General features: G+C 45.4%; 1 protein-coding gene across 4 annotated transcripts in view; it reads left to right on the top strand.

Moving 5' to 3' along the window:
* Positions 1 to 1,954: 1,954 nt before the first annotated feature.
* Positions 1,955 to 12,405, top strand: part of LARS1 (leucyl-tRNA synthetase 1) — a 69,888-nt gene continuing 59,437 nt past the window's right edge. For 2 of the 4 annotated variants that reach the window (XM_017513228.1, XM_017513227.2), the window contains exons 1-2: positions 1,955 to 2,246; positions 8,275 to 8,393. In XM_017513228.1, coding sequence (XP_017368717.1) covers positions 2,241 to 2,246; positions 8,275 to 8,393 — 125 coding nt within the window. In that variant the 5' untranslated portion in view covers positions 1,955 to 2,240. Of the gene's footprint in view, positions 2,247 to 8,274; positions 8,394 to 11,995; positions 12,134 to 12,405 lie in introns of those variants that run through there. The other 2 variants (XM_017513229.1, XM_037733005.1) reach the window with 2 other exon arrangements.

The raw sequence follows: 12,405 nt of genomic DNA, 5'->3' as shown, positions 1-12,405 counted from the left end.
GCTTCAGCCTCCTGAGTAGCTGGGACCAGAGGCGCGTGCCACCACGCCCGGCTAATTTTTGTATGTTTAGTAGAAACGGGGTTTCATCATGTTGGCCAGGAAGGTCTCAATCTCTTGACCTCATGATCTGCCCACCTCAGCCTCCCAAAGTGCTGGGATTACAGGCGTGAGCCACTGTGCCCAGCCAATTTTGTATCTTTGGTAGACAGGCGGTTTCACCATGTTGGTCAGGCTGGTCTCAAACTCCTGAACTAGGTGATCCACCTGCCTTGGCCTCCCAAAGTGTTGGGATTACAGGCGTGAGCCACTGTGCCTGGCCAATTTTTGTATTTTTAGTAGAGATGGGGTTTTGCCATTTTGGCCAGGCTGGTCCGAACTCCTGACCTCAGGTGATCCGCCTCCCTTGGCCTCCCAAAGTGCTGGGATTACAGGCGTGAGCCACAGTTCCCCGAAAAAAATGAATTTTAAATTTTATTTATAATTAATTAGAATTTAAATGGCCACATGTGGCTAGTGACTACCGTATCAGACACTGTAGATCTCTAGATGGTACGTAGTCTTTTTTGGGGGGAGGGGCGGGGGACTGAGTTTCACTCTTGTTGCCCATTCTGGAGTACAATGGTGTGATCTCAGCGCACTGCAACCTCTGCCTCTGGGTTCAAGCGATTCTTTTGTTTCAGTTTCAAGAGTAGCTGGGATTACAAGCATGTGCCACATGACGCCTCGCTAATTTTGTATTTTTAGTAGAGATGGGGTTTCTCCACGTTGGTCAGGCTGGTCTCAAACTCCCGACCTCAGGTGATCCGCCTGCCTTGGCCTTCCAAAGTGCTGGGATTACAGGCCTGAGCCACTGCACCCAGCCTTTAAAAAATTTTTTTTTTCTTGAGATGGAGTCTCGTCTGTCACCCAGGACATAGTGCAGTGGTGCAATCTCGAGTCACTGCACTCTCTACCTCCTGAGTTCAAGCAATTCTTCTGCCTCGGCCTCCCGAGCAGCTGAGATTACAGGTGCGTGCCACCACACCCAGCTAATTTTTGTAATTTTAGTAGAGATGGGGTTTCACCATGTTGGCCAGGCTGGTCTCGAACTCCTGACCGCATGATCCTCCTGCCTCAGCCTCCCAAAGTGCTGGTATTATGGACATGAGCCACTGCACGCGGCCCTGGATGGTAGCGGTACAAATGGTCTGAGCCAGGCAATGGGAGTAGGCTTTCAGTCAGTCTCTTGCTTAAAAAAATGGAGATTGTTGGCCCGGCACGGTGGCTCACGCCTGTAATCCTAGCACTTTGGGAGGCTGAGGGCGGATCACGAGGTCATGAGTTCGAGACCATCCTCGCCAGCATGGTAAAACCTCTGTCTCTAGTAAAAATACAAAAAATTAGCCGGGCGTGGTGGCGTGCGCCTGTAGTCCTAGCACTTTGGGAAGCCGAGGCTGGCGGACTGCCTGAGCCCAAGAGTTAGCGACCAGCCTGGGCAACACTGTGAAACCTCGTCGCTACTAAAAAAAAATACAAAAAATTAGCCGGGCGTGCGCCAGTAGTCCCAGCTACTCGGGAGGCTGAGGCAAGAAAATTGCTTGAACCCGGGAGGCAGAGGCTGCAGTCCAGCCTGGGAGACAGAGCGAGACTCCGTCTCAAAAAAAAAAAAAAAAGAGATTGTTAATAAGCGGTTATACAATGTCTACATGCTGAGCTGTTGAATGCCACCGACAGTAATAAATATCTGTGCGTAGTGGCAAGCCATAAGTAGCACCTCAGTCACCGAATAGTAATTAGCTGCGTATCCTGGCATCCTGATATGCCACCAACACCACTGGGGTGAAAAGCTTTATAGTCGCATACCCCCACCTTAACCGAGGCGCACTCGCGGCGCTCTGCGATCCCGCACTGCATCATGGACTTTGTAGTTTAGCATGCTAGTGAGATCACTGCCGGTTCCCCTCTGAGTGGGCCTATCGGGTAGACTTTTGGTAGCCCGTTTTCCTCTGGGAATTGTAGTCAGTAAACGCATGCTGTGCGTCTGCTCGTGTGGTCTGGGAACTACAATTCCCGGCGGGCTGTGAGATTCCTCGGCTGTAGTTAGTAGGAAATGGATGATTGCCTCAGCAGTTGTGAAGCGTATGCTTTAGTGTAGTGGGAGGCCTGGCATCCCTGAGAGGAAGGGGAAAGGTTGTACCCAGTCTTTTGTAGGGGTCGCCAGGGTCGTTGTCGTGCATTTGCAGAGTCGGCTGGGCGGTGCCATGGCGGTGAGTTTGAGCGGGAGGAGTCCCCTGGATTGGGCCCTGGAGCCGGACTGGCCAGTCTGTAGGGGCTCTCCATGTGCTGTCCTGAAGGGAAGAGCCCTTTTCTAAAGGACAGCACTTCCTCACCGCCCCACGGTTACGGCATGCCTGTCCTGGAGACTTTGCCTTTTCTTGCTAGCTGATGAACCAGGAACTGATATCTATTAACTTTACGGAGTACTTGGATATCATATTTGTTATTTTTCTGGAGTTTCTAAAACCAAGGTGGAGGGCCGGGGCACCGTGGCTCGCGGCTGTAATGCCAGTACTTTGGGAGGCCGAGGTTCGAGACCAGCCTGGCTAACATGGTGAGACCCCCCCCACCCCCCCGTCTTTACTAAAAATCCAAAAATTAGCCTGGCAGGGTGTTTGAGCGCCTGTAATTCCAGCTACTCAGGAGGCTGAGGCAGGAGAATCGCTTGAACCCGGGAGATAGAGGCTGCCGTGGCCGAGGTCGCTCCACTGCACTGCAGCCTGGACAACAGCGTGAGATTCGGTCAATCAATCAATCAATCAGAGGTGGAGAGAGGAGTATGTGACATTGATTCCTACTTCCAATCAAAAAAATTGAGTGCCTCTCCGTAAAACAGACAAAAATCTCTCTTCATAGGGTTTATGTGTGTGGGTAAAATATATTGTAAAATACTGTGTCTGGTGTTGATAAATGCTATGGGGAAAAAAATAGAGCAAGAAGAGGTGCTAGGGAGTGTATGGTGAGGGAATACAGTTGCAATTAAAAAATTTTTTTTTAAGATTTGAGAGATGGTCTCACTCTGTTGCCCATACTGGAGTGCAGTGGCGTGATCATGGCTCAGTGCAGCCTGGACCTTAGGGCTCAAGCGATACCTCAGCCTCCCCACAGCTGGTACTACAGGCGTGCTCTATTACAACCGGCTAATTTTTTTTTTTTTTTTGAGAGTCTCCCTCTGTCACCAGGCTGGAGTGCAGTAGTGATTGGCCCACTGCAACATCCGCCTCTCGGTTCAAGCGATTCTCCTGCCTCAGCCTCTGGAGTAGTTGGGGCTACAGACGCGTGTCACCACGCCCAGCTAATTTTTGTATTTTTAGTAGAGACGGGGTTTTACCGTGTGATCCAGGCTGGTCTGGAACTCCTGACCCCATGATCTGCCCGCCTCAGCATCCCAAAGTGCTGGGATTACAGGCGTGAGCCACCGCACCTGGCCTATTTTTATTTTTTTTGAGATGGAGTCTCACTCTGTCACCCAGGCCGGAGTGCAGTGGCACCATCTGGGCATATTTTTTATTTTTTGAGACAGGGACCCTCTCTATCAACCAGGCTATAGTGCGGTTGTGCAATCATAGCTCACTGCAGCCAGCCTTGACCTGGGTTCAAGTGATCCTCTGGCCTCAGCTTTCCCATATCCTGCCCATGCTCATTTTTAGGTAAAAGATACTTATTACATAACTTATGTGTCTATGACATTGTACTTAGTGCTTAAGTGACTATAAATGATTTAAAAATTCCTGGCCGGGTATGGTGGCTCGCACCTGTAATCTCAGCACTTTGGGAGCCGAGGCAAGTGGATCACTTGAGGTTGGGAGTTCAAGACCAGCCTGATCAACATGGAGAAATCCTGTCTCTCCTAAAAATAAAAAATTAGCTGGGTGTGGTGGCAAATGCCTGTAATTCCAGCTACTTGGGAGGCTGAGGCAGGAGAATCGCTTGAACCCGGAAGGCAGAGGTTTTGGTAAGCTGAGATCGCACCATTGCACTCCAGCCTGGGCAACAAATGCGAAATTCTGTCTCAAAAAAAATTTTTTTTTTCTTTTAAAAGTTCCTCCCTCTTGGGAATTTACAGTCCAACTGTGTAAATGTCTTAAGGATCATTTGGTTGCATGTGGTGGCTTAAGCCTGTGATCCCAGCACTTTGGGAAACCGTGGCTGGTGGATTGGTTGAGCCCAGGAGTTCAAGACCAGCCTGGGCAACATGACAAAACCCTGTCTCTACAAAAAAATACAAAAACTAGCTGGGTGTGGTGGTGCATGTGCTTGTAAGTCCCAGCTATTTGGTAAGATTGCAGGGTAGGAGATACAACTAGGCTTCATGAGGCCCTACATACTTTTATCTTTGTGGGTCCTTTCCCCTGTAAAAATATTAGATATTATATTTCACAGGCTGGGCATGATGGCTTATGCCTGTAATCCCAGCACTTTGGGATGCTGAGTTGGGTGGACCACCTGAAGTTTGGAGTTCGAGACCAGCCTGACCAACATGGTGAAACCCCGTCTCTACTAAAAATACAAAAATTAGCTGGGTGTGGTTGTGTGTGCCGGTAATCCCAGCTACTTCGGAGGCTGAGGCAGGAGAGTTGCTTGAACCTCGGAAGCGGAAGTTTCAGTGAGCTGAGATTGCTGTCACTGTTTCGCCCAGGCTGGAGTGCAGTGGCTTGATCTCTACTCATTGCAACTACCGCCATGCAGGTTCAAGCAATTCTCCTGTCTCTGCCTCATAAGTAGCTGAGATTATAGGTGCCACCGCACCAGGCTAATTTTTGTATTTTTAGTAGAGACGGGGTTTCGCCATGTTGGCCAGGTTGGTCTTGAACTCCTAGACTCAGGTGATCTACCCGCCTTGGCCTTCCAAAATACTGGGATTACAGATGTAAGTCACCTAGCCTGGCCAAAAATATTGTTTTTCTTTTAAAGAAGAGGTCTTGCTGTGTTGCCTAGGCTGATCTCAAACTCCTGGCCTCAAATAATCCTCCCTCCGCAGCCTCCCTAAATGTGGGGATTATAGGCAGGAGGTGCTACATCCAGCCAAGTTACTTACTAAGAAAAGGTTTTGGAGTGAGAGGGAGCAGTGGAGCTGATACTCTAAATGAAGGTTGTTGGTAGCAGGAATGGAAAAGGACGAACAGATGTGCAGGCATATTCTTTCTTAGAAAAGAAAATACTTTATGCAAACCACAGTTTTAAACTTGAAAAGAGTCCAGATTCCTTTTCTTTTTTTTTTTAAGATGGAGTTTCTTTCTTGTTGCTCAAGCTAGAGTGCAATGTGATCTTGGCTCACTGCAGCCTCCACCTCCTGGGTTCAAACTACTCTGCCTCAGCTTCCTGAGTAGCTGGGATTATGTAAGGTCCAGCCCTAGAGGGTTCTGTGAGTCCCTCCCTGCTGGGGCCGAGATGAGAAATTGTAGAAATAAAAGACAAGACACAGAGATAGAGAAAAGAAAGATTGGGCCCAGGAGTCCACCACTAACCAAAACTCGGAGTCCAGCAGTCATCCCTAGTGTCCTCATACTCTGACTCTTATTGAGTACAAAAGCTGGGGCAGGGAAGGTAGGGGGTGGTAGCCTTGGTGGTCGGAGACTGGGGGCAGGGTAAAAGGATGTGGCAGTGGTAGGGTCAAGTACATCACGTGCCAGACAGGTAGGGGCTCAGGAATTTTCTGTAGGTAAGGGGCATACTGCGTCAACACTTTTTCCATACTTGTCACAGACGTTAAGATTTCCATTACTTTTACTGATTAATTCTTACAAGAAAAAAGGAACCAAGTGCAGAAATCATGAGATTGACATGGAACGGTGACCGCTGAAGCACAGCATCACATAGTCCCCAGTTGTCTGCGGGCCTGCCTGACAGCGTCAGACCTACTGCAAGAGCTTAGAGAAGCAGAGTTTTCTCCTAACTCCTCTGGGAAGGAGATGTCTCAGATATTTTGGATGGCTCCTTCCCTAGCTGGCTAAACAGCGGGTGCTTTCCCAGCACTGACACTGCCGCTCAGCTGAGGCCCCCTCCAGCAGCCCTTATGCATCGTCGTGACAGAGGGCTTAAAGTGGCTTGCTTTAGGGTCATTTGTTTCACAATGTGCTCCAGGTTCACACTTCAGACCTGAGAGGCATTAGTAAAAGAATTAACATCACCTATGAATAACTGAGGTTACTTTTGAATAACAACTACTAAGGATTTTTTTGAGATGGAGTTTCGCTCTTGTTACCCAGGCTGGAGTGCAATGGCGCGATCTCGGCTCACCGCAACCTCCGCCTCCTGGGTTCAGGCAATTCTCCTGCCCCAGCCTCCTGAGTAGCTGGGATTACAGGCACGCGCCACCATGCCCAGCTAATTTTTTTGTATTTTTAGTAGAGACGGGGTTTCACCATGTTGACCAGGATGGTCTCGATCTCTTGACCTCGTGATCCACCCGCCTCGGCCTCCCAAAGTGCTGGGATTACAGGCTTGAGCCACCGCGCCCGGCCTAAGGTTATATTTCTAATTACTTTCTTCTTCATTATTTATATGGAAATAGACTGAGGCTTTTGGCTCCTACCTCCGCACTTATGGGGTCTTCCCCCTACAGGATTATAGGCATGCGCCACCATACGTGGCTAATTTTGTATTTTTAGTAGAGATGGGGTTTCACCATGTTGGTCAGGCTGGTTTCAAGCTTCTGGGCTCAAGCAATCCTCCCAAAGTGCTGGGATTACAGGCATGCGCCACTGCACTTGGGCCAGATTTCTTAACACATTGATTCAAATATACAGCCCACTTTCTAATTCATGTTACGTCTTTATGGCCACAATATGCAAAAGCTGGCTATGTGTTATTCTCTTTTAAAATATTTAAATATTCAACAAATATTTATGGAAGATCTACTGTAAGGTAGACATTGAGGATATGATAAGAAATGAGATAGAGTTCCCATCATGAACCAACCTATAGTCTAGTGGAGGAACCAGATACTGACATCACTGTGTGATTAGTGCCATCAAAGGGGAAATAGTGGTGGGTAGGAACATACTAAGAGGGACATCTCATGAACTCTTGGGGAGTCAAGGTGGGTGACTAGCTAAGACCTGAAGGATGAGATAGCTAAGTGAAGAGATTGGTGGAGTCTGAGGGCAGAGCAGATAGTTTAAGTAGAGGCCCAGTTAGCTTAAATAAAGGCCACATTTGGCAAAATACAGATAGTCCTAGAATGGGGGTAGGGGAATGGAAGGAATTGAAGGAAGGAGTGACCTGGCAGATGAGACAAGCAGGGTCTTAAATGGTAGGTTTAAGAGGATGGACTTTATTCTGAGAGCAATAGGGATCTTCTGAAGGGGGATAAACTTGGTCTGATTTGTATTTTATTTTATTTTTAAAAAGACCAGAGACAGTCTTGCTGTATTGCCCAGGCTGGTCTTGAACTCCTGGCCTCAAGCAGTATTCCTGCCTCAGCCTCCCAAAGTTTTGAGATTATAGGCATGAGCCACTATGCCCAGCAGATTTGTATTTTAATATGATTTCTATACATACCAGTTACGATCTGGTCAGGATTTATGGAAACAAAAATTTACTTGTTTATTTTCCTTTGGTTCTTTTTTTTTTTTTTTTGAGACAATCTTGGTGTTTTGCTCAGACTGGTGTGTAGTGGCGTGATCGCAGCTCACTGCAACCTCCACCTCCTGGGTTCAAGTGATTCTGCTGCCTCTGCCTCCCAAGTAGCTGGGATTACAGGCGTGTACCACCACGCCTGTCTAATTTTTGTGTTTTTAGTAGAGATGGGATTTCCCTCTCGAACTCCTGACCTCAGATGATCTGCCCATCTAGGCCTCCCAAAGTGCTGGGATTACAGGTGTGAGCTACTGCACCTTTGGTTCTTAAAGTAACCTTTTATGTGTATGAAGCTCATATTACGGAGTTTTCTTCTCTGCCTCAGCCTCCCGAATTACTGAGATTATCGGCACCCACAACCAAACCCAGCTAATTCTTGTATTTTAGTAGACGGGGTTTTGCCCTTTTGGCCAGGCTGATCTCGAACTCCTGATCTCAAGTGATCCACCCGCCTCGGGCTCCCAAAAGTACTGGGATTACAGGTGTGAGCCTCTGTGCCTGGCTGATAACCCTAATTTTTAATGTGCATTTAAATTTCAAGATAACCATGGAAAAATTGATCTATCAGTGAGCAGCTCAGTTCTGTGAACCCAATTCTTTTTTAAAGCAAGCCTGCTGAAATAGTCAGTGGATTATTCTCTCTTTTGTGTCCAATAGGAAAGAAAAGGAACAGCCAAAGTGGACTTTTTGAAGAAGATTGAGAAAGAAATCCAACAGAAATGGGATACTGAGAGAGTGTTTGAGATCAATGCATCTAATTTAGAGAAAGAGACCAAGTGAGTAATAATAGTTTGTGAAGTTTTACACGTTGTATTTCTAAAACTATTGGCTTTATCGTACAGAAACAGCTTGATGCAACCCATAAGGCAGATTGTATTTATAATGCCTGAAAGAGTGTGAAGGAGGTGACTTTTTTTTTTTTTTTGAGAGATGGAATTTCGCTCTGTTGCCCAGGCTGGAGTAGTGGCCCGATCCTGGCTCACTGCAACCTCCACCTCCCAGGTTCAAGTGATTCTCCTGCTTCAGCCTCCCAAGTAGCTGGTACTACAGGTGCATGCCACACGCCCAGCTAATTTTTATATTTTTAGTAGAAACGGGGTTTCAGTATATTGGCCAGGCTGGTCTTGAACTCCTAGCCTTGTGATCTGCCCGTCTTGGCCTCCCAAAGTGCTGGAATTACAGGCATGAGCTACCGTGCCCTGCCGTAGGTGACTTTCACTTTCTGCATATGAATTAGGATCTTTTTTCTTACGGGATTTTTAAAGATTTCTTTTTCTAAATAAAGTTATTTGTTTTTTTTTTTTTAAAGACTACAGTATTTTACATATTTTGACAAAGAAGGATGTTTTGAGATTTTTTTTTTTTTGCTGACTGATAAAAAGAAATTATTCTTAGGCTCATAATGTTTATTATCTCCAAAGACAGAAAATGTACATTTTTATGTTTTTTTCTTTACGAGTAAACCTAATGCTTGTAAAAATATAAATGTTGAAGATATTATTTAATAAATACTGCATTGCCTTGATGCTAAAATAATACTGATTTGAAGACAAACATAATGACATAATATTTGGGAAAAACAAAATAACTCCCCCAAACAGTGCCACAATAAATATATGCATCAATTATAAGATATATCCCAGATTTGTATATGTTGAGATATAAGATGTGCTATTTTTCAAAGGGAATAAATACAGTAATAAAAACATCAGTAATAGTAAGTTAACATTGAACACTTACTGTGTGCTAGCAAATGTGGCAAGTTTTTTACATGTATATTCTCATTTAATCTTTTTCTTTCTTTAATCTTGCTCTGTCATCCAAGTTGGAGTGCAGTGGCACAATCATAGCTCACTGTAACCTCAAACTGCTGAGCTCAAGCAATCCTTCTTCCTCAGCCGCCCGAGTAACTGGGACTACAGGCATACACCAACATGCCTGGCTAATTTGTTTTTTCATAGAGACAGAGTCTTGCTATGTTGCCCAGGCTGGTCTCAAACTACTGGCTTCAAGTTATCCTTTTGCCTTGGCCTCTCAAAGCTCTAGGATTATAAGACATGAGCCACCACTCCTGGGCTCATTTAATCTTTTATTTATTTATTTTTTTGAGGTGGAATCTTACTCCGTCACCCAGGCTGGAGTGTAGTGGCACGATCTCAGCTCACTGCAATCTCCGCCTCCCGGGTTCAAGTGAGTCTCCTTCCTCAGCCTTCTCAACTGGGATTATAGGCATGCACCACCACGCCTGGCTAATTTTTAATTTTTATTTTTAGTAGAGACAGAGTTTTGCCATGTTGGCCAGGCTGGTGTTGAACTCAAATGATCCACCAGCCTCTGCTTCCTAAAGTGGTCAGATTACAGGCGTGACCCACTGTGCCCAGCCAGAATCTTTTTTTTTTTTTCCCCCTTTGGAGACAGAGTCTGTGGTGTCACACAGAACCTCTGTCACCCAGGCTGGAGTGTGGTGGTGTGATCTGAGCTCACTGCAACCTCTGCCTCCCAGGCTCAGGTGATCCTCCCACCTCAGCCTCCTGGGTAGCTGGGACTGTAGGTACGCACCACCACACCCAGCTAATTTTTCTATTTTTAGAAGAAATGGGGTCTTGTTTTGTGGCTGAGGCTAGTCTCAACTCCTGAGCTCAAGTGATCTGCTCACCCCAGCCTCCCAAAGTGTTGGGATTACAGGTGTGAGCCACTGGGCCCAGCCTTTTTAAAAAATTCTTTTATAAAGATTTGCTGTCTTGCCCAGGCTGGTCTTGAACTCCTGGGATCAAGCAATCCTCCCACGTTTGCCTCCCAAAGTGTTGAGATTACAGGTTTGAGCCACCATGCCTGGCCCATCTTCTGAATATCCTTTAAGGGTAACAACTTTTACAATTTCTCTTTTACAGCTGAGAAAACTGAGTCACAGAGAGGCTAAGTAACCAGTTAAAGGTTACATCACCAGGAATTGACTGGGCCTGGGTTCGTTTTTAGGACTTTCTGATTCCAAAGTCTTTTCTCCTTGCTTATTAAGCTATATTCTAATGGATTTTTTTTTAAGAGAAAAAGAAATTGCTGTAGTACTGTCTCTGGTGTTATACTTTAAGCTATAATTTGAAGATTCTATTCGCTTCTAGAAGTTTTGTCAGCTTTAAGGTAATTTAAAATAATTAAAAGTGAACTGAAAAAGCTGCTTTGTTTAGTGAAAGAGAATTCACTAAATTCAGTGTATGCAGTAACACTGAAGAAATATAATGTCAAGTGAAGAAGGCAAATCGCAGAAGTCTGTATGAAGTATGCCATTCTTGGTATAAAGCTCCTAAGTGAGTGAAACTAAATGATAAATTGTTTTAAGGGTGCTGGCAAGTATGCAAACTATTCAAAAACAAGGGAATGGCAAAAGCAAATTTCAGAATGTTGGTTATCTCTTGTGGAATAATAGAGAGGAAACAGTTTCAGTGGATTCATAAGTCAGATGGTGTATTTACAAGTGTTCATCGTATTATGCTTCATAACATAGTGTGTATGCTAGATATACTTCATAAGAAAAAAGAATACAGGCCAGGCATGGTAGCTCATGCCTGTAATCCCAACATTTTGGGATGACAAGGCAGGAGGATTGCTTGAGGCCAGGAGTTTGAGACCAACCTGAGCAACATGGTGAGAACCCTGTCTTTACAAAAACAACTAAAAAATTGTTAAAAAGAATATAATATAATAAATAGCTTTGAAGGATGCCTTTTTTTTTTTTTTTTTTTTTGAGACGGAGTTTCGCTCGTTACCCAGGGTGGAGTACAGTGGCGTGATCGCAGCTCACTGCAACCTCTGCCTTGTGGATTCAAGCAGTTCTGCCTCTGCCTCCCAAGTAGCTGGGATTACAGGCGTGTACCACCACGCCTGTCTAATTTTTGTGTTTTTAGTAGAGATGGGATTTCCCTCTCGAACTCCTGACCTCAGATGATCTGCCCATCTAGGCCTCCCAAAGTGCTGGGATTACAGGTGTGAGCTACTGCACCTTTGGTTCTTAAAGTAACCTTTTATGTGTATGAAGCTCATATTACGGAGTTTTCTTCTCTGCCTCAGCCTCCCGAATTACTGAGATTATCGGCACCCACAACCAAACCCAGCTAATTCTTGTATTTTAGTAGACGGGGTTTTGCCCTTTTGGCCAGGCTGATCTCGAACTCCTGATCTCAAGTGATCCACCCGCCTCGGGCTCCCAAAAGTACTGGGATTACAGGTGTGAGCCTCTGTGCCTGGCTGATAACCCTAATTTTTAATGTGCATTTAAATTTCAAGATAACCATGGAAAAATTGATCTATCAGTGAGCAGCTCAGTTCTGTGAACCCAATTCTTTTTTAAAGCAAGCCTGCTGAAATAGTCAGTGGATTATTCTCTCTTTTGTGTCCAATAGGAAAGAAAAGGAACAGCCAAAGTGGACTTTTTGAAGAAGATTGAGAAAGAAATCCAACAGAAATGGGATACTGAGAGAGTGTTTGAGATCAATGCATCTAATTTAGAGAAAGAGACCAAGTGAGTAATAATAGTTTGTGAAGTTTTACACGTTGTATTTCTAAAACTATTGGCTTTATCGTACAGAAACAGCTTGATGCAACCCATAAGGCAGATTGTATTTATAATGCCTGAAAGAGTGTGAAGGAGGTGACTTTTTTTTTTTTTTTTGAGATGGAATTTCGCTCTGTTGCCCAGGCTGGAGTAGTGGCCCGATCCTGGCTCACTGCAACCTCCACCTCCCAGGTTCAAGTGATTCTCCTGCTTCAGCCTCCCAAGTAGCTGGTACTACA

This window comes from Cebus imitator, unplaced genomic scaffold (genome assembly GCF_001604975.1).
Source record: "Cebus imitator isolate Cc_AM_T3 unplaced genomic scaffold, Cebus_imitator-1.0 Scaffold489, whole genome shotgun sequence".
Lineage (NCBI taxonomy): Eukaryota > Metazoa > Chordata > Mammalia > Primates > Cebidae > Cebus > Cebus imitator.
The sequence above is the reverse complement of the archived record's forward strand: the minus strand, read 5'-3'. Positions and strand labels throughout refer to the sequence as shown.